Genomic DNA, 23,293 nt, shown 5'->3' on the forward strand with positions numbered 1-23,293 from the left:
AATCAGCGACAATCTTTAGTCTATACCTTTAATGTGAAAGTTTTGGAGCAGGGACTCTTTCTCGCATGGCAACCTCTGCAGATGTAACACTCACTTGACTGTGAACAGTAACAGGTGTTTTCCCACAGCTTTTAATTCTTAGCAAACCCATATTTTATAATTTGTTGGATTACCTTTGAACATCTCTGAAATCCTCCTAGCATTAGGTGACAGTTTGTGATTTCCCTCTAGTTATGATGAAAGGATCACTTGTCCATGTACATTGTATTTGGTGATTGTAATTTTTGTGTGTATACATATGATCTCTTGAACTAAAGTTGCTTCAAGTGGCTCAAGTGACATTTTTAACTTGTGCAGATCAATTATGCACTTTCTGAGGTTTGTATAATGCTTTGTAGACTTCCCCAATGTAATATTTATGGCTTGATCTAGTAAATATTCCACATGCTGCTAAATTACACATCTGTATATTGCCTGTATAAAGTCTTATAGTTTGTATATTTTTGTGTTTAATGTTTAATGTATACATTGCTTGTACACTGTATAAATACTAGAGAGATACCATCAGCCGGAAACAAATTCCTTGTGTGTATCCACATACTTGGCCAATAAATCTGATTCTAATTCTGATTCTGATGATGGATGCAATAAAATAAGCCCTATTTATATGGGCACAAAGAAGTCTAAAGTCATATATAAATACTAAGTAAGAAATAAAAATGCCATGTTTTAAATTTCTTTATTGAATGAATGTTTTAAGGTTATATATTAGAGCAGTAGTAGCTAGAGTACTGTACTAGTAATTTGAAGGCTGCTGGTTCAAGCCGCACCACTGCCGAGCTGCCATTGTTAATTATTTAAATTTTTTATATAATGGAATGTGCCTCCACACATTTGCTTTTTTTCTTCTGTTTTACACATCTGTCAGAAGACATGTTTAATCATCTTGCCAGCCAGTAAGTGGCTACATGCAAAAACACATTCACAAGCATCTTTAATTAGTGAGTTTTTGAGAAGACAAAGTGTGCAACTACAGTAGTGTTCAAAAAAATAGCAGTGATTTTAAAAAAGTGAATAAAGCACAAAATCATTATAATAACTTTTATTTCCATAAATGCAAATGCACTGAAAATACTACACTTTTAATTCTAAATCAAAACATTAACAACATTTAGCCAGTTTGTGTTAATCCTTTACAGAAAGTTAAGAAAAATGAATATTAGGCTGTTCAAAAAAATAGCAGTGCCAGCATTTTTCTTTAAAAACTCAAAAAAATTATCTATAAACTGAAAATGTTTGAGGTTTCACTTTACTTTAAATTACTGAACTAATATTTAGTGGCATAACAATTGTTTCCAAGATCTGTGTTGCATGGAGTCGACCAACTTCTGGCACCTCTGAACAGGTATTCCAGTCCAGGATGATTACACTACATTCCACAGTTCTTCTGCAATTTTGGGTTTTGCCTCAAAAAAACACGTTTCAGATTTCAGCCCACAAGTTCTCTATGGGATTAAAGGCAGGAGATTAGGCTGGCCACTCTATTACCTCAATCTTGTTTGTCTGTAACCAAGATGTTTTGGGTCATTGTCATGTTAAAACACCCATTTTAAGGGCATTTCTTCTTCGACATAGGGCAACATGATCTCCTCAAGTATTCTGATATATTTAAACTGATCCATGATCCCTCGTATGTGATAAATAGACGTAACACCATGGTATGAAAAACATCCTCATATCATAGTTTTGTACCACCATGCTTTACTGTCTTCACAGTGTACTTTGGCTCGAATTCAGTGCACGAGGGTCGTCTGACATACTGTCTACGGCCACTAGACCCAAAAACAACAATTTTGCTTTCACCAGTCCACAAAATGTTGAGCCATTTCTCTTTGGACCAGTCAATGTGTTCTTTGGGAAATTTGAACCCATTCAGGACACGTCTTTATCTTAACAACGGGACTTTGCAGGAGTTCTTGCTGGTAAATTGGCTTCACTTAATCATCTTCTGTACTCACTGGGAACTGCAGATGTTCCTTGATCTTTCTGGAGGTGATCACTGGCTGAACCTTTGCCATTCTGGCTATTCTTTGATCCATTCAAACAGTAGTTCCACGCTTCCTTCTGCATCTTTCAGGTTTTGGTTGTCACTTTAAGGCATTTGAGATCATTTTAGCTGAGCAGCCTATCATTTGCTGCACTTCTCTGTATGTTTTTTCCCTCTAAAATCAACTTTTTAATAAAAGTATGCTGTTCATCAGAACAATGTCTGGAACAACCCATTTTACCCAGTATTTCAGAAGGAAATGCGCTATGACCAACATGTGCAACATTTGCCACTCTCCTACCTTAAATAAGGGCCAAAATTTACACTCATTCTTCTGCAGAATGAATGACTTCACCAATTGAACTCCTCACTGCTATTATTTTGAACAACCCCCTTTCAATCAATGCTTCGATTACTCAGAATGAACGGCATGCATGTCCTAATTGTTGGGTTTGTTTTGTTTTCATTACTCTACTACACTTTCAAGTAAATTATTTGCTATAAAGAAATAGCATTTCTACTAAAAACTTTGATTTATCAAGTTAATGGTGTTGGACTGCTATTTTTTTGAACACCACTGTACAATACATGTTTTGCTTTGTTTCTAGATTTGTTTGCTTTATGTGACTGTGTTCTGAAATATGTGTGTTGTGTAATTTGTTCCAGAGCACATCACAACAATTCTGTTTTGATCCTGATGTCATATGGCAGGTATAGTACACATCTTTTCATTTAATTTTTAATCAAATCAATTAAATTATTTATCCTGGCCAGGGTCACGGCGTCTAATTCCACCAAGAAACACTGAGCATAAGGCAGAAATAGGCCTGAAATTCTGGCTTTCCATTTCATCAAAGGATTTTTGCCATACCACCCCCCCAGTCTTTCAGACATAGCCGATCATGTCTGTGTAGATGACTGGCCAGCCCACAGCATTACTGAGATTTGAACCCAGGTCTCACTGGTGGTGGGCTAGCATAATAGTCTGCACCAGCTGAGCACACATATTTGTTTACCTTTGCTTTATCCTGGTCAGGGTTGCAATGGGTCCAGTTTCCCTTTCACACTGCACACTGCAGTAACACACCCTGGACAAGACATCAATTCATTGCAGGATGTTGGCCAAAACCTCCCTTCTCCCAGACATTGCCAAATCCTGAATCCCAGCAGCGGTAGGCTGGCACAATTTACCACTGTGCCCCTTAAGTGCCTTAAGTACTATTTTACTTGAATTCAGACCATTTAGCAAAGACATTCAAGTCTTTCTTTTCTCATTATCTGTCTTGCTGTTTGCTGTGATTTCTTTCTAAAGCCTATTTAATTATAAAAAGCTGTCTTGCTGATTTACTGTGCTGTATGTCTTTTTCCTGATTTTATAATTAAGCGCAAAGCTATCTCAAACTGTCTGTCAATGATACATAAACAAATGTGTTATTATGTCTTTACTAATTACTACATTGATTTTTTTCATGTATACCTACATGGAAAGCACTTTGACTGGAAAGTCTTGGCCAGCACAGCAGTTGGGCTCAAATTATAAGTGACTTAATGCTTAGTAGAATAGCTTTTTTATTTAAAAAATAACATGTTTTACATTAAACCAGTGTCAATTACGGTTGAACAGTAATTTGTCTTAGGTTTAGTTAATCAGTCCTGGATTTTTGGTAACTATTACTGGGGACTGAGAGAAATGGATAAGTCAAACACTAATGCAGGGTTTATTTATAGTGAGTATATGTACATTTACAAAAATACAAACACTACGAAAAACCACCACCAACAACAGGTTTGCCACTGTAACGATATTTGTACACACATCAACACTGAGCTATATGAACCTAAAGCTAATGTAAACTATGAAAACCAAGGGATGCAAGAAAAAATATATACACCACTAAGAAGTGCTACTATAACAAGATTAACTTAAAGATTAAAGATTAGGACAAGAACAGCCGCTCAGGTGGCGCAGCGGTAAAGTATACTAGCTCACCAGAGTTGGGGTTTCGAATACATCGTATCGAATCTCAGCTCTGCCTTTCCGACTAGGCTGGGCGGCTGTATGAACAACGATTGGCTGTTGTTCAGGGATTAGAGGGTAAGAAAGTCGGATAATAGGTCCTCATAACTGGTGCAACTGCAGCCCCTGCTGGCTGACTGATGGCGCCTGCACAGGGCTGAGGAATAATGCTTATGGGGGTGTGGCCCTCCATGCACGGTGCCCGTCAAGTGTATGAACTCGACTCATGCAGGTGAAAAATGCACTATCTGTACTGACCGTGCGTACTGGAGGGGGCGCAAGTCAGTTGAGAGGCGTCCTCAGTCAGCGGTGAAGGGTTGAATCAGTATAGAGGTATAGTATAGGGTAATAGTATATACAGTATATTCAGGGTAATTGGACACGACTAGACTGGGGGATAAAAATTGGGGGAAAAAAGATTAGGACAAGAACAAGAACAAGACAATGATACAGTACAATGCTGTGTGACATGAAACAATGTTCAGGGGCATCATGTGAAGACAAAAAAGGTGGTGGTTAATTTGGTGTGATGTGGTAGAATAATGAATAAGTAAATAGGCACATATATATACAGTATATATATATATATATATATATATATATATATGTATATATATATATATATATATACATACAGTATCTCACAAAAGTGAGTGCACCCCTCACATTTCTGCAAATATTTTATTATATCTTTTCATGGGACAACTCTATAGAAATGAAACTTGGATATAACTTAGTCAGTGTACAGCTTGTATAGCAGTGTAGATTTACTGTCTTCTGAAAATAACTCAACACACAGCCATTAATGTCTAAATTGTGTGTACACCCCACAGTGAACATGTCCAAATTGTGCCCAAATGTGTCGTTGAGAGGCGTCCTCAGTCAGCGGTGAAGGGTTGAATCAGTATAGAGGACGCATTCAGGGTAATTGGACACGACTAGACTGGGGGATAAAAATTGGGGGAAAAAAGATTAGGACAAGAACAAGACAATGATACAGTACAATGCTGTGTGACATGAAACAATGTTCAGGGGCATCATGTGAAGACAAAAAAGGTGGTGGTTAATTTGGTGTGATGTGGTAGAATAATGAATAAGTAAATAGGCACATATATATACAGTATATATATATATATATATATATATATATATATATATGTATATATATATATATATATATACATACAGTATCTCACAAAAGTGAGTGCACCCCTCACATTTCTGCAAATATTTTATTATATCTTTTCATGGGACAACTCTATAGAAATGAAACTTGGATATAACTTAGTCAGTGTACAGCTTGTATAGCAGTGTAGATTTACTGTCTTCTGAAAATAACTCAACACACAGCCATTAATGTCTAAATTGTGTGTACACCCCACAGTGAACATGTCCAAATTGTGCCCAAATGTGTCGTTGTCCCTCCCTGGTGTCATGTGTAAAGGTCCCAGGTGTGAATGGGGAGCAGGGCTGTTAAATTTGGTGTTTTGGGTACAATTCTCTCATACTGGCCACTGGATATTCAACATGGCACCTCATGGCAAAGAACTCTCTGAGGATGTGATAAATAGAATTGTTGCTCTCCACAAAGATGGCCTAGGCTATAAGAAGATTGCTAACACCCTGAAACTGAGCTACAGCACGGTGGCCAAGGTCATACAGCGGTTTTCCAGGACAGGTTCCACTCGGAACAGGCTTTGCCAGGGTCGACCAAAGAAGTTGAGTCCACGTGTTCAGCGTCATATCCAGAGGTTGGCTTTAAAAAATAGACACGAGTGCTGCCAGCATTGCTGCAGAGGTTAAAGAAGTGGGAGGTCAGCCTGTCAGTGCTCAGACCATACGCCGCACACTGCATCAACTCGGTCTGCATGGTCGTCATCCCAGACGGAAGGTGAGCCCACAAACATCTTGCTGAAGACAAGCAGTCCAAGAACATGGATTACTGGAATGCACTGTGGTCTGACGAGACCAAGATGGTGTCCAGCATGTGTGGCGGCGCCCTGGTGAGGAGTACCAAGACAACTGTCTCTTGCCTACAGTCAAGCATGGTGGTGGTAGCATCATGGTCTTGGGCTGCATGGGTGTTGCCGGCACTGGGGAGCTGCGGTTCATTGAGGGAAACATGAATTCCAACATGTACTTTGACATTCTGAAGCAGAGCATGATTCCTTCCCTTCGAAAACTGGACCGCATGGCAGTTTTCCAACACGATAACGACCACAAACACACCTCCAAGATGACAACTGCCTTGCTGAGAAAGCTGAAGGTAAAGGTGATGGACTAAACCCAATTGAGCACCTGTGGGGCATCCTCAAGTGGAATATATATATTCCAGCACATGCTGAAAAGGTGTTCTCATACAATACATTGGCTATGTAGTGTGCGGATAGCCAACTTTATGGGGTAAAAACGAAACTATATTGACTACAGTTTTTGATTCTGTATCAGACTAAGCTGTGTCCTCATTATTATTAAAAGCTCTGTGTCTCCATGACCTTCTTGCAACTGTCCTTTTCAGAATCGCTTCTTTTGAGATTCTCTGTTTTCTCACAAATACAGTATGTGCTTCTCAGTTTGTGTCACTGATGCACAATTTTTGCACATATGCTGCACAGGATACTAAAATCTCCTCACTGGAACGGAACCTTCATGCCTTGGAGGATGAAATCCAGATGCTGAAGAGCAGCAGCATGTTAAATGTGGTTGACGGAGAGGAGAGACTCAAGCAGATTGATGTTTACAAGAACCACTCCAAGTTCATGAAGGCCAAGGTTAGAGCTTACCACACACCAAGACCCTGCACTGCAGAGACCCATAAGTATATACATGATATATACATTATAAATGAAGATTGATAAGTAGTGACACAACACTCTTTCTCTCTCTCTGTGCTACATATATTGGGCTACTAATTAGCAAAGTTTTAATAACCTTTTCTTTTTGGTCCGTTTTCTAAGATACAAACAAAAATACAGGAAATGTGAACAAAGAATTTAAAACAAAAACAATTTTCAGAACAAAGTGGCTTTTACGGGCAAAAGTCTTTAGTGTGACCTCACTTGTTACTAAGCTCATCTTGAACTCTTTTGGGGAAACTGTCCTGAAGTAATGTTCTAGTATATTATACCAAACTTCTTTAAGCATTTTCCCAGAGTTCTTCTTTAGATTTAGGATGTCTTTTATTTCCGTTTTTGTCTAGGTGATCTCATACTGCCTCTATAATAATTAGGTCTAAACTCTGTGGAGGTTTTATCAGCTGTTTTTCTCTCCAAATATGATTTTGTGCTTGGGATTGTTACCATGCTAACAAATTAAACCATTCCCAATCAGGTGCTTTCCAGAAGGAATGACATGGTGGATTGAAATCTGTTTGTACTTTTCAGCATCCATGATTCCATTAATTCAGACAGTCAGCAACATAGACCACCATGTTTTACTGAAGGCCACAAGCACTCATCTTTTCTCATCTCTCTCCAACTCTTTTTCTCACATATTGTCGAAGTTAAAAAATTTTAAACTTGGATTTGTCACTTAATACTCTTTTCTACTGATCATCATTTCAATCTTTGTTAGCTTTAGCATATCTTAGCATTTTCACCCTTTTCCCCTTCTGTAAAAGTGGTTTTCTTTTACTATCCTTCCAAAAGACCATTCCTGATCAAGCTTCTTTGGAAGAAGCTTCTTTTTTCCCAATAAAATCACCAGATGAGGAAACTCTGATGAACTTTTCAGATTTTGAAAGTTGTTTTGGCCTTCCAGTCATTTTTTTGTTTTTGACCTCTCCTTAAATACTCCTTAAATACTTGCCACTTTAGCCTATAGTAGCTGTTTTAGATGCATATACATTTCCTCAGAAGGAATTACATGTGGTTATTGTACCATTGTTAAAACAACAAATCTAATGTCCTAATTTAAACCCAAGTGTCCTGTTAATGGAAATATTGTAATCCTGGAAGAAACCACCCCTATCATGCTAGAAATCAGATGATTAGTCAGAATAATAGCATCGCAGTGAGCCTTCCCATTTAAAGGAAAATATTAGGTGCAGTTACTAAAGGTGCAGTTACCTTCAACCAACACATAAAACACAACAATGTATTTTAAATAAATAACATTGGTTAACTTGGCCAGTATTGTAGAGTGATTACATTAACATAAACACTATACAGTCCAAATTATGTAGACATACTTGTAATGATAAACTTTGGGTATTTCAGGTTTTGAAATCAGGTAAACAAAAACAATTATATAAACTTCATGTTTTAGCATGGCTGGGTCTCATAAAGACATAGTTTGACAACTTAGTTGTTGGAGAACTCTAACAGCCTGCAGAGAGCCTGGCTTTAATCCCAAATTAACTTAGTTGGGATGAATTTAAAAATTCAACTGTAAGACAGGTCTATTTGTTCAACATAATTGTCTGCCACTTATGTTTAGATTAAAGGGCTTAATTTCAATGGACACATGGGGGGGGGGGGGGCAGTATCATAATAATGTCCGTACATTTGGAATGCAATGTACAAAAATCTACTTATTTTTGCATTTTATCCCAATTTTCCTTTTAATTTAGTCATATCCAATTACACAATTTTATTTTGCCTCCTCTCTACTGCTGCTGACCTTTACCCTCCAACAAGTGTGCAGTTGCCGACTGCATTTTTTCACCTGTGTGAGGCTGGTTCTTATGGGTCTTACATACTGAGAGTCATACACTGATCTCCATTATCCCCCGTCTCTGTGCAGACAGAGGCTTTGCATTATTTGTGAGAAATCTCTCCAGCATCCAACCCAATGAACGAGTGCTGGTAGCAGAGCTGAGCTTTAAAGTCATGAGTCTGAGATGCCCACCAAAAATCTTTTTGTCCATGTAGGCTGGTTTTATAAACTCTACGCTGTCATTTCCTTAACATGTATACTCAAATAGCTGGTAGCTGGACCTAAATAGAATCTATTTCTTTATTTCAGGAACTGACAACGTAGAATGATCTTAAGTTTTGGAGTGGATTTTTCACACACACGCGTGCGCACACACACACACACACACACACACACACACACATTGGGTAGTAGTCTTAGGCTTAAACACTATATAGACAAAATAACTAAAGTGTTTTAGCCACAACAATTGCTAACACATGTTATAAATCAATTATATAAAGGAGATTCTGTTTCCAACTTTGAAGCAACAGTTTAGGGAAGACCCTTTCCTGTCCCAGCATTACTGTATCTCTGTGCACAAAGCAAGATCTGTAAAGATAAGAAGAAGTAAAAAACTCTAGTGGCCTGCACAAAAATGCTCTTTTGCTTTGAATGGTCACAAATTCTCAAAGTCTTGTGAGACGCCTTCTCAGAGGAGTGTTGTAATAGCTGAAAAGATCACATATAAATCACACTATTTTAATACCATTTGTTTTTGTAATGGTATATCCAACCAGCTTATAGACAGGCGTCTAAATACATAAGTTTTACTCAAAATTGGTACCTTTCTGTATGGATATGAAGAGCGAAACAAATCTCTATTTGATGAACAAAATAAAATACTGGAAGCTGAATATGATTACACATACACATAACTAATAACAGATAATGAATGATTGGACGATGTCAGAAATGAACTCCTAGTTGCAGTGTGCTGTGCGGGTGTTGGCTTACCTGATCAATATCAGATGACAGGACTTCTTCGCTGGTGACCTTTAGTACTTGAGAATGTGACCTTCCAGAATAGTGTATTAAATTACATGAACATAGCCTGAATTACATAGCCTGAATGTCATAATGATTTATTTATCTAGCAGTCTGGTTTCATAAAGATTGTGTCATAATACTTTTGGGACGCCCTTGTATTACACTTTTCGTCCTGTGTTTAATTAAAAATAGTTTTTCCTGAATTTTCTGTACTCTTTTTGTAATCTTTGTTCTTGAAGATGCTTCTTTGGAAGGAAATTTTATTAACTGATGATGGAAGAAAATAAAACTACTTTCTCATGCACAGCATCATGCTTACTCTGTGTACACTGGCAAATAAAAAGCAATGAAAAATGATGATACAACCCTACATATTCACTTTGTCCTGAACACATTCATTAATCCTTTCCTATCACTCTAATTTATACCTGACATTCCTCTATCCATTACGTCAGTCAGGGGCCCTTTGCTTTCAACGTTTGGGGCCAGGGCACTGAGGAGCTATGGGAAATCAAAGACTTAGGAGCAGATAAGGCTGGTAGGTTGAGTTTCAGCTGTTTCCTGACAACCCAGTCGCCTTTCTATGGCCTCTATGTGTATGTTTACAATGGCCTTTTGATAAGGACCAACCTGGGGTGTCATAATCCTTCATGAGACATCACACACACTTCTGACCCCAATCTGAAACACACCCTCTTGACATATTAAATGCAGGGGAGGAAAAAAAGTGAGATAAAATGTGTTCTTACCTTTCTTGTTTCAGTGGAAAAAGTCTACTTTAGCAGCCTATGAAAAATCTTCTTTTGTAGAAAATTCTGCTGCAGAAGAGAGGACTAAGACACTATTAGATTGGGATTTTTAAAAAAGACAGGCAACAATGCCACAGAAGCATAAACACTGCACTCAATAAAACGTGATTGCCAGGAAACACGGGAAATAAAGGCTCAGAGGAAAGAAAAATATTGCTTTGGTGCAACTCCACTAGCTACTTAATTCTTGGTGAGTTGCACCACACCAGAAGAACTAGACAGGAATGCTAAAGAACTCAGAAAGCTGCCACTCCAGCCACAGCAAAACTCAGGATCAGAAAGGTTCCCAGCTACATAAACCAGAAAGCTTGACTCATCTCCCAGACCGAGCTCCCAGAAACCTGGGCAGAAGAGCGCTAGCAAGGAAGCAAGCAGGAAACTCAAGGACTCGGTCAGAAAATCAGAAGACCCAGTTCAGAGTTAAGTCTCTGGGTCTCATTAGACCCATGGTGTAGCAATTAACATTTAATGAGGTAAAGAGAATGCTTTAATGTGTAAGTGGGAAAGAAGTAGACTTTTTCATCCTGCCCGTCCCCCTCTGCTGGCTAATGTGTGTATGGAAGATATGGACATTACAGGACAAAATATTTCTTGTGTGTTGAGCCACTATGAGTGACTAGATCAGATTCATTGTGCTTTAGCATTGATTCTCTGAAACTATACCAAGAGATTAAGTACCAGTTTTCCAAAATAGATTTACTCAGTTGGTGTTCTACTTGCTTAATGTTAGGGTGCCTGCGACGCCTGGTGAACGTAACACCAGTTCCCAGCGTTGCAGGCATTACAGAACAAGGAACAGCATGGCCTCAAATAGGAGGCCAGCTGATTAGGGCGAACGACCTGCAGCTGCAAGCTCCCTATTTAAGGGGGCGTCGCCAGACTGCAGGCGTCGCACCTTTTGTTCTTTGTTCTTTGGGCTATGCTGCACTGCACCAGCCCGTACCCTTTTCAGGGCCAGTTCGGTTACCCCAGGCGCTAAAAGGGCGCAAGGGTGTGTAGATCGCAAGGTCGAGGTATTGAGGGTTTTATTTCTCTTTATAGGGAAAGACGGTGCGATTGGTGCAGCCCGCGAGCTGCGGTTTGTTTTCAGCGTCGCTAGGCGCCCGGCTAACGTGAGTAGCATCGGGCTAACGCTAGACGCTTCGCTCCAACTACCGCAGCCCTTTAAGGCACTAAGCGGATTCTGGGTTCGTCTGCGCCAGTTTGGCTCAGCGGTTTGAACGCCGCATTACCAACGGCACAACCCCGGTTCGAATCCGCGCCTCCCCTCTTTTCTTTCCTTCATGTAGATCGGCTCCTTCCCAGCGCCTTGCTGGTGACACAGCCGATTATTCACGCTTTAAAAGGCGTTTACCTTTTTCTGCGCGATTTCCTCGGACAGTGTCCGGGGTTTCGCTTTTCTTAAACGCTCCTTATAAGGCATAGGGGCAGTGTTAGTCTCAGCCATGGTGTAGTGTGGTGAGATACGCATTCGCTTTGTGAGCGAGCGACCCGGGTTCGCGCCTCGCATAGGCAGACTGTTTCATTTGTGTTTTGTTCTGTTCTTTTTCTCTTTTTCAGTTGCCAGCAAGCCAGCGGCTCCGTTCGGGCTTTCCCGAATCGTTTTCTGTTTTGCCAGTTTCCGTTTTTGTTTAAATATTATCATTTGTGTTCTAAAGAATTATTATTTATTGTAAATAAATATAATTTTTCTCTGCATCTTTGGGTCCTAAAGCCTCTCTTCATAACACTTAAGTTCCTTGCTTAAGGACAGAGCAGCAGTAGTGTTAGGGCAAAAGCCAGCAACCTTCTGATCCTTAGTCCAGTACTACTATTTAACATAAGGTGCTTAGGTATTAATGTTAATAGATAGATTCAATAATAATATAATTCAAATGCTACTATATCAACCAGCCGAGGCACAGCCAAGATTAAACAGGAAGTTCAGAAGTTCATGAGTTCGGGTGCTCCATCTACTAGGAAGGTAGGTGGTGGAATTTCTTTAGGGAGGGCTTTCTGCAGGAGTTCATGAAATGTAGACCTGAGAAGAAACACAAAAATAAAGGAGAGATTCATTCAGAGAAGTGTGATGGTAACTGAATTGTACACGTCACCCTGTTGATGCACCGAATAATTTGGAATGGTCCTGTGAATCAATGGGAATGTTTCTTTGATAGTAGTCTGATTTGAATAGTTTTGTTGACAAGCACTCTCTCTGCTTGCTGGTATTCTGAAGCTTACCTGCAATGACGATCTGCTTGGGTTTTCTGTCAGCTGATGGCACTCTCCAGCAGCATGGGCTTCGATTAGAGATGCTTTGTTTTAAAAGTTTATAGTGATAGAAGACATGTTGGAACAAACTTTCAGCCTGAAAGAAACATTTTTTGTACATCTGAATGTAAGGTTGGCCACCAGTACTTCCTGGCTGGAGTTGGCAGGTCTTTGTTAATCCTGGGTTTGCTTGGGGCTAAAGAACTATGGGTCCAATACTTAGCTTATTTCTTGATGTGTAAGACGTACACCTTCTTTGTGAGAATGTTACCGGATCTGGGGTCACCTGCTGCTGCTTTGACTCTATCCCTGTCAATATCCTGAGTACTGAAGCAACCAAGCAGGTTGGCTGGATAATGGGGCATGAGGATGCAGACTGGGAAACAGAAACAGGATGATGTAGATGAGACAGGGTGTCTGTTTTGCCATTCTTGGACTTAGGTTTATAGGAAATTATGAACTGGAACCGGTTGATAAAGAAAGAACATGTGGCTTGGTGAGGCTTTGGGATTTCTTAATGTATTCCAGCCATTCTTATAGATGGTGAATACCACAAATGGATGGAGAGCCCCCTCTAGGCAGTGACACCACTCCTTGAGGGCCAAATACATGTCAAGTAGTTCCTGATTACTCATGTCTTAACTTATTTCTGCAGAGGAAAGGTTCTTAGTGTAATAAGTACCAAATTAAATAACTAAACAACACCAAAAACTACACAAGAAACCACATGTATACACAGAGAGGTGAACTATGTTTTATTTGATCATTAGGATTTACCAAACTTACACAACTTTAAACCCAGGACCTTCTCGCAGTGAGGTGTCAGTGCTACCCACCGAGCCACTGGAGGCCCAACAGGAAAACTACGAAAGCAGGAGACAACTTACATGTTAACCCAAACCTAAACCAAAGCTAATGCTAGATGTAAGATAAATTAATCAAGAAAAGCTAAACCATACGATAAAGTACACAAATCAGTACACACTGCTAACTCTGCTAAATTCTAAACTGAGAAGAATATGACCCTACAGTATGCTAATGCTTAGCTTATGGTAACTACTTAACAAGAAAAACATTAAATGCTAGACCCTATGCTAAACTATGCTAAAAGGCCAACTAGACAGACCTAAAGAAAAGGGAGAGAACAAAAATCTGAAGGATCCTAGAACAATGGAGTATAAGATAGAAAGTACAAGATAGAATATACAAGAACTAAAAAAAGAAGAGCACCAACAGATCAAACCATCAGACCATGTGTGAGTCAGAGCAAAAACATCAGAGATATCATTAATGGCCGACAAAGGGAACAAAACACCAGGGTTACTATCCACACAGACTAGTCATGGGACACATGGGGAACAGCTGAGGAAGTTGAACACAAGGACGACTTGGAGGGAATGGGCGGCGACTGAGCCGGTGTGAAATGACAACCAAAACATCCATCTGAGTTCATGTGTTCTGCAACAGGGAAAGCGTACATCAGATTAGTACAGGCTCATTAGTCACATTTATTTAAACATGCAATCAGCCATTTTTACATTAACTTTACAATTGATAAATTGTGGGTGTAAAATAAATGTGTCTGAACCATCAGGTTTGGTTGGTTATATATTGGAAACACTATGAATCCTTATGGCGGCATAAAGTAGGTGTATGTAAAAAAAAAGTAGAAGTGGTGATGTCCACATGTTTAGTTGGGTAAAAGTTTGTGTAACAAACAGATGGACATGAAGACATAAGCCACCAGATTAAACCATTAAATCTTTAAACCATTTAGTGTAAGGAATGTGTAACAATTATGAAAAATCAGGAGAAGTAAAATACGTCTTATTTCTTAAGCACTGTGCATTCACACATTACATTGAACAGCGGCTGGTTAAAAATATTGCAGAGACTTGATGATCAATCCAAGGGTTGAGCAAATGATAACAAAATGCTCATCCCTAGTAGAAATAGTTTGAAGTGCGTTAAAGTTTATGTAAACTGGTCACATGTATGGCTGTATAGAAGACTCTTGGGACAAACTACTAAAATAAATTAAAAAATGTTTACAGGTCTTAATTTTTATAATTATTTTCATATAGTGTACTTTATACACTATATAGCCAACAGTACAATAACTCCTCTTTGAATTGAATGTACGTGTTTCAGCCACACCCATTGCTAACGTTTCTAGAATCATTGACTACCCTTTGTGAGAACAGTTTGAGGAGGGCTTGTTTCTGTTCCAGTCTGACATCTTGGTTTAATGTGAAGGACCTCTAAAGGGCTGCAGAGAGACATCGAACATCTATAGGGTGAATTGGAATGTTGCTTGTAAGCCATGCCTTCCAGGGCAACGTCAGTTTCTGACCTCACATTTTTACATTTACATTTACATTTTCTGCATTTAGCAGACGCTCTTATCCAGAGCGACTTACAGAAGTGCTTCCATAGTAAACATTTCATTTCTCAAGTATTAGTAAACAACAGTCAAAGAACACGAATCTGCTGAAACCTGTTAGAACCAAAGTTTTTTTTTTTTTTGGAAATGGAAGAAATTAAATTTTAATTAAATTCACACAAAATCTCACAGACACAACCCAAAAAAGCCTTTCCAAAAGCCACATGGTGTACCTTGACCCAATCAATTGTACTAGGAAGTGCTGACATTAAAAGATACTATTTGTGTTCTTTGTCTTTTAGGATATGTTTAGCTCATCTTTCTGTCTGGCATCTCCACAGGTGACCACTGGTTTGCTTGACCAAACATACCTGCTCCCTCAACATCAGAAGATTTCGAACCTAATGAAAGTACTCTCAATTTATTTTTCTTATTCGTGGTCTGTTTAACATACCTGGCATGTCAGTTTGTAGTTGTAGTTTAATATTAAGGCACCGCTACATTACACTGAACTACATTACAAATATATAGATTTAGTTTTTTCTCCAAAGGGTTAATAGTGCAGAGTTAACCTTACCACAGCCCCATCTGTTTTTTGGCAACATAGGAACTTACATTCACATTTATAGCATTTAGCAGACGCTTTTATCCAATTGTGACTGAATTCAATTCAAGCATTTGCAGGTTAAGGGCCTTGCTTAAGGGCCCAACAATGGCAACCTGGCTGTAGTGGGGCTTGTACCAGCAAACTTTAGATTACTAATCCAAAACCCTATGCAACTCTATACATAATAAGCAAGTGAATTTGTTGGAGGTGAGGGAATCATGATTGGGTATAAAAGGAGGATCCACCAAAGGATCAGTCTGGGTCATGGGTCGTGGGAGCATTCAAACTTCAGGAGAGCATTGCAGTCCAAAACGGATCTCAGTCTGTGTAGAGCAAAGCCGGAAACTACTGTACTGTTAAATATGCATGACCTTTGAGCTCTCAGATGGCACTGCATAAGAAATTGTCATGCTACTGTGATAAATACAGCCATGTGTACTTGCGAGTACATCAGAAAACCATTATCAATTATGAGATGGCGATTTAGACTGTAATCAGTCAAAGGTGCAATTTGACTACATTGATGAGTAGGCATATAATTGGATTTTTAAGAGACACATGCTGCCATCAGAATGACGTCTGTGTGCTTGACTGGCCTGCCTGCAATAGGCAGCTGCCTAAGTAGATAGGATTCTAATAAGTCATCGACTTATAAGTTAGGTTATTCAAATGCACTACTTAAACAGCGATTCCAGAAAATAAGTTTTTGCTTATTAAGCTAACACAGTTAGCCTCATGGCATTCAAACCTATGGGATGAAGTGGCACAACGCACTAGCATGTCAACTAACATCTCCTTCTGTGTACCGGAAATTGTTAAATTTGCTGACAAGCCCGAATTTGCAAATAAATTACACTTTTGCACGTTTATACAAATTAAATATCAATTATAATTAATTTACATTTGAAAATAACTTTGTTCATTGCTCCGCATTTGGCCGCCATATTTATCATTTTTCTGTGAGAAAAGTTGTGCCGCACTGAATGCTGGGATTGCCTTCACCGCTAAGGCAGCATCGAATGCTTGCTCGTTATTTAAGCAAAATACCGTTCAGATTTAAGGTGCATTACTAGAGAGCATTTTAAAGCATCTAAAAAATTCATACAGCCTTTTTCTCGGGAGCGCGCGTAGGATGATGTAAAATGCTGTCTATGTAGTGAGCTCACTAGGTTTTTGAATACACGCTGATTGCCTGCATGCAAGACTAAGGCTGCTTTGAAAAAAACAATTATGTTTACTTACTGTTCACCATTACACCTCCCATGGATGCACAAATGCATCTTTATAAAACCTGTGGCCACTATAATACATCCACTTTAGTTTGGCAGCAAGCTATCTAACTTTGCTACAAGTTGAGGGCAACTACAGTCACAGAGCAAATTACTTACATGTTATCTACAGCTATACAGTATGTTCATTTATTGATTGTTTTATAAGCTTCACCCAATATACAGACAATCTTTGTGAGAACACAATATTTGTCAGTGTTGTTGGGATTTTTAAATACTGTTATACCTTACTGGCCCCATATTAACTCTATGAGGGTTAAAGTCAGCACTTATTTTTTTATGTACTCATGTATGTTTATCTTTCTTGAGTCCTTATTAGTTTATCAGTTTTGTATTTTTGTTTGGAGCAATATTATCTTCACAGCACTGAAACTGAGGTGTTGAAAAATCTCAACAGAACTGCTGCACCTGATATACTCATGCCAGTACAACACACACAACCATGGTACTTCCATGTGTGTCATTGCAGTGTTGAGAACAGTCCACTACCCAAATAACATTTGGTCAGTAGGGGGTCCTATAAGCGTCTCTTTGGTAAATAGGGTAGTGACAAAATGTATAGAGCTACAGATGAGCTACAATCAGTAATTGTATACCCACAAAATTCATGTATGGTAGGTGCAGATTATAAAATAGTAAATGAATGTACATACAAGATACGTGAGTGTTTAAATACTAGCGAACTTTTTAGCAAGTAAACTATCTGATGTTAGTTATACTGATAACCAGCTACCATTTCTGAAGTGAGCATTGCATTAGAGTGCAGGTGACACCAAACTGGATTTAGCACACAACACCCATTTCTTTTAAAATAGATCTGAAATACTGATTCGTCCAACCACAATACACATTTCCACTGTGTGATGGTCCATTTCAGATACTCTCAGAACAAATTACTACAGTGCCATTAACTCTCCTTGGAGGTTTATGAAATAGCTGGAGTCTTTTTTTTTTTTAAATCAGGCATTATAAAATATTTGCAGCACATAATGTTGACATATCAATAAATGCATAATAATAGTTTAAATGCTATTCACCGGTTTTGAAGTTTTCTCTGAAATAAAGGGCTCATGGGAACAAGCCCTGATGAGCTGTCCAAGAGCTGCATTTTTAAGGTTTTATGAGAGCTTCTTATAAATTATGTCTGTGAATTAGTGCTCATTTAGTCAAACGAGCATTAGTTAGGACTGGCTTGCAGTTGATGTTTTAATGTATTCTAATAGTGTTTAGTGTTGGGGTCAGGGCTCTGTTTAGGCCACTGAAGCTTATAAATCTAGCACAGGGGCTTAGTCATAACTGTTACCACAATGTTGGAAGAATATAATTGATTTTATATTATTTATTAACTGAATTTTATAATTAGGAGGGGTGACCCCATTCTTTTGTCCATATAGTGTAACTTATAATTCTTATTTTAAAACTTTTTTTAGTCTTTCAGAGTTTTACTATGCTGGTGAAAAGACTGTTTGTAATTTGTTTCTATAGATTGATCAGCTGAAGGCAGAGTTAACAAAGAAGGAGTCGGAGATGTTGGCACTGCAGACTCAGCTGGAGACTCTGACCAATCAGAATTCAGACTGTAAGCAGCACATTGAAGTCCTGAAGGAGTCCCTTACAGCAAAAGAGCAAAGAGACAATATTCTACAGACCGAGGTTTGTGTGTGTGTTTGAGTGTGTGTCAGGGGGGCAGACAGGTTTCTGGGTTCTAGGTCCTGTGTTTGATCCTTACTTTATCTATCAGGAGTTTTGCATGTTCTCCACATACACCTAGATGTTCACCCGTATTCTTCTTTTACTTTGCTCCTAGTGAATTTAAAGTCTGAGTGGCAGCACTAGCCTGGTCATGTGCTCGACAGATACAATTGACCTTGTTCGAGGGATGGAAGGCAAGATGGAGTATAACCTCCTTAACGCTGCAACAATGGCTTGATTGGGGAAATTACATTAAAATTGGGATTCAGTAGGGAAAGGTGCAAAAATTAAAAATGCAAGGAAAAAATTACCATCAGTAGTCATCCTTTAAAAGTAAAAGTAAATTAATACAACCTTAATAAACACATTATTTAAAATAATAAAACAAATAAAAATGGCATGAAAAAAAATTTGTACTGCAGTTTTTTGTTATTCTAAATTTTCAATATGTTTGGCCACATCTTTACAGGACAGTTGAGATCAAATATATAAACCAACAGCTTGTAATTTTTTTGTTTGTTTATCTGTACTGATATAAACTTACAGAACTAAAAAGAAACATTTTACTACAGTAATTGGTAGTTTACTGTGATAGTTAGGTCCAGATGGATCAATTTGTCCTTTTTAATGCTTGAATCCAACTCATTTGCTCTCAAATCTATTATTGTCATCATTCTAGAAATCTAAATGATTGAAATCATAGGGCTTAATCAAACACACAGAGCTGCTATTTATAGTAGAGCTGCTAATCAGTTTGTAAAAAAAAAAAGATTGTGCTTTGATATTCTTGTGATTTACCGTTTCAAAAGTCTTAAAGCCCTTATATATCACTCAAGCAGTGGTTCTCCTTACAGCTTTTTAGCAGCGGTGCCATTTGCCAGTGGCTGGGCAGCCAACAGCTCTATTAATCATTCTCAGCTACTTCAGGCAAATTTAGTAACATGCTTGTGTGATTTTTATGGCCTTTTTGGAAAAAGTGATTGCTTGAAACCAGTTGTAACACATGTACTTAGTATATGAGTAATTGATGTGACAGCTTATTAAAATTTAGCATGCCGTTAACACACTGACTGATCTCAGATGTTCCTCTCCTGATGAATCATGGAGATTCACATGTGATGAAGCTTTGCATAGAAATGCTTTGGTTGATACTATGAATTTCATCCTAGTGAACCTATGATATATACATTTGGGGTTAGATACTGTACTTGGGAATGATTTAAAAAATGGACTTTACTCAAGATTTTTTTCACTCAGTACTTTTGCTTAATTTTACTACATTGTAAGATAAACATATCTGTGCTTGATTTCCATTTTTTTTTTACTTATTAACTAAATTTTAGTCTGTAAATGAAAAGAAATGTAAAATGTGATGCCTGCAACACACCAGAGCATGTTTATCACTGTGTTATATCACCTTTCCTACACTTATTAAAAATTTAAACTTATCTTGACTGTAGGCAGGCACACACTTTCTGTGTCTGTGAAGCTATGCTGTTGTTGTGCATGCAAAATGTGCCTGGCGTTACCTTACTAAAATAGCCATGGATTTCCTGTGAAAATATGTAATCCTAATGGATGCATATGTCTTGCCTGCAAAAACTGAGCCTTTGGTAGATTATTTTAAAGATTCTTATATAAACAATCGCTTCCCCTACTTATTGTAAAATGTTTGACATCTTTGTAATTCATTCATTGTCTGTTTAACCACTGCTTTATCCTGTTCAGGGTGGCGGTGGGTACGATTCACTGGGCAAAAGGCAGAAAACACCCCAGATAGGTCACCAATCCTTTTGGGGGTTGAACACACACACACATACACGCACAAACACACACACACACACACACACACACACACACACACACACACACACACACACACACACACACACACACACACACATAGGGCAATTTTACACCAAGCTTCAATTAACCTGACTGAATGTCTTTTTAATGTAGAAGGAAACCAGAGCACCCAGAGGAAACCCACACAACATGGGGTGAATATGCAAACTTCACACAAAAATAACCTAGAACGATCCACCTGGGAATCATGACAACAGTGCTACCCACCGAGCCACTGTACCACCCCTGTGTGACTTTTTAAAAACTTTTTCTCTTTGCCTTTAATGTGTTTAGAATTCACAAAATCCAATCAATTTGATATTTAATTGCTCTTACTGTGGTTTGATGCAGTCTCAGCTTTTTAAAAAGAGCAATTGTGAGGTCAGGCACTGATGTTGAACATGAAGGTCTGTCTTGCTATAGATATTCCAATTCATCCTAAAAAATGTTTTATAGGGTAAAAGCTAAAGGTAAAAACTATGTCCAGGTCACAGATTGCTTCACAACAAACTGTGTTTATGTACCTTGCTTTATGCACAGTGGCACAATTATGCTGACACAGGAAAGGACCACACGTGAAAAGAATATTTTATAGAATTAATTTTACAAATAGTATGTGTGGAAACACCCAATCTCAATAATCAGTAGGAATGGCAACATGCTTTTGGGCATATATTGCATAAATATATAACAATGTTTCATTGTCTTGTGAATTTATGACAGAACTAAGACTCTTTGGAAATGTAGAAAGTAAAGTTCACACAGAGCTAAATAAAGCATCACTGCTTAGGTGATTCAGTCTTATCCCTGCAGCATATGGAATAGTGTAGCCATTGCATTCTGTAGTTTTTGTTGGAACAGCTTACTAGATGTGGGTAACTGCAGCCGTCTTCTGTGACCGGGTTGACCTCGTTATGTTCATTTAAAATATATTTAAAGCATGTTTTCTGAACAATTCAAATAAAAAGGATCATTTTTGAGGGAGCTATAATGCTCATTACGGAAGTAAATGAATTAGAACTGGGGTATTAATCCATTTCTCATAAGTATCTAGTTACTCAAACGATCGTCCACAACCCTGCTTCTAACCACTAAATACTGTTTTTGGAGTCTTTTCCTCTGACCATTGTTCTGGCCAGTCATTTTTGTTCCACATCACTGCTCATTTGCACTCGCTCGCTCGCACATACACTCGCTCACTTACTAACTCATACTCAAGCAACATTTTTTACCATCTTTAAATGATAGCATTACTTGTCTGTTAGTGGCAGTGTCTTTCAGTCTTTGTCATGAAAATGGCAGGTCTGCCATACAAGAAGTCCCCACTTCTTCTCTTTCTTTGTCCATGTAATAAGCAACAAACTTCAGTCAAGCTTTAAGGTACCAAGTCTGGAGTGAAGGCTTCTTTCTATCACAACTACCTGTAAGCCGTGTAATGCTTGCTCAACTATGATTGCATATGTCACCCAGTGTTGCATATGTTCCAGTAGCTAACTAACGACAGAGCTGCATTTTGGTGTTTCTCAATGTCCTCTCAGCATTCACAGCAGTCACTCTTTTGTTTTCTACCACTGTTCCATGTATCTTTTACTAGGTGCAGTCAGACATACCTCCAATGATATTGGCACAGACTTATCAGTCAATCAGTTGTCGCATGGCACAAGGTTGGCGCAGCAGTCCCATTATCACTGAGATCTGGGTTTGAATCTTAGCTGTGCTTTTGGCCTGCCAGGTGTCTGCACAGATGTGATTGGCTATGTGGGAGATGGCAAAGCCTTGCAATGGATTGTCGCCCTGTCCAGGGTATTCTTGCCTTGTGTCCAGTGTTTCCTGGTGAAACCGAACCCACTGCAGATAAAGTAGTTTAAAAAAATGAAACAAATATGAAAGTTGCTGTATGTTGACCCAGCAGATTTGGTCATATTTATTTAGAAAGTAGATTTTTTTCTACTAATCAATATTTTGATAAATATTTCAGATGCCCAAATAAATGTATAGAAATAAACACTGGGTGGACATTGTGTTGTGGTCACAAAGAATTGTAACATAATGACTTAGCAGTAACAGAAAGGCCTGCAAATAATGATTTATATACTACACACTAACAAAAATACACAGCATGTAATAGACTGTTTTTTAACAGAGAGCCTTAACGTTTAATGAAGAATATGCTGTGCTCGCTGTATTCCTCAGCTGCTCATGTCAGTGCCTCAAGTTGACAGAAGAGGCCGCTGTTGCAGTAGCAATGAGGTTGATCTTCCATCTGGTCTTCTCTTGCTCAAACGTGGTTATCTGTGAGCACCAAAATGTTGAGCACCTCAAGTACCACAGTTTGAGAACCACTCATTACATTTAATGTTATGCTTCACTCATAACCTTAGTTACATAAAATGTGATCCCTCCTTTTTTGATATTCTTACCATTAAATTAGGATTGATTGACCTGCATGTGCTGAGTACTCTAGTGTATACAATAAATGAACAGGCATTCAGATGGCACGTCAGTCTATTATGCTAACTCACTACTGCACAGACATGGTTGACTAGGTCTAAGGAGAGGATGGCCAAAGCCCTGTCCGGGTTATTCTTTCCTTTCGCACAGTGTTTGTGGATTCTGACTCTCTAATATAAAGCTAATATTATGTAAACTGTACCTGCTTTGCAGTAATG

At 38.5% G+C, this 23,293-nt stretch overlaps 1 protein-coding gene across 1 annotated transcript in view; it reads left to right on the plus strand.

The window, feature by feature from the left end:
• Positions 1-23,293, plus strand: part of LOC134317836 (ERC protein 2) — a 278,737-nt gene that overhangs the window by 31,019 nt on the left and 224,425 nt on the right. Inside the window, exons 4-5 of the mRNA XM_062998556.1 lie at positions 6,680-6,835; positions 18,573-18,740. Coding sequence (XP_062854626.1) covers positions 6,680-6,835; positions 18,573-18,740 — 324 coding nt within the window. The remainder of the gene's footprint in view (positions 1-6,679; positions 6,836-18,572; positions 18,741-23,293) is intronic.

The sequence above is a fragment of the Trichomycterus rosablanca genome, chromosome 7 (genome assembly GCF_030014385.1).
Source record: "Trichomycterus rosablanca isolate fTriRos1 chromosome 7, fTriRos1.hap1, whole genome shotgun sequence".
Lineage (NCBI taxonomy): Eukaryota > Metazoa > Chordata > Actinopteri > Siluriformes > Trichomycteridae > Trichomycterus > Trichomycterus rosablanca.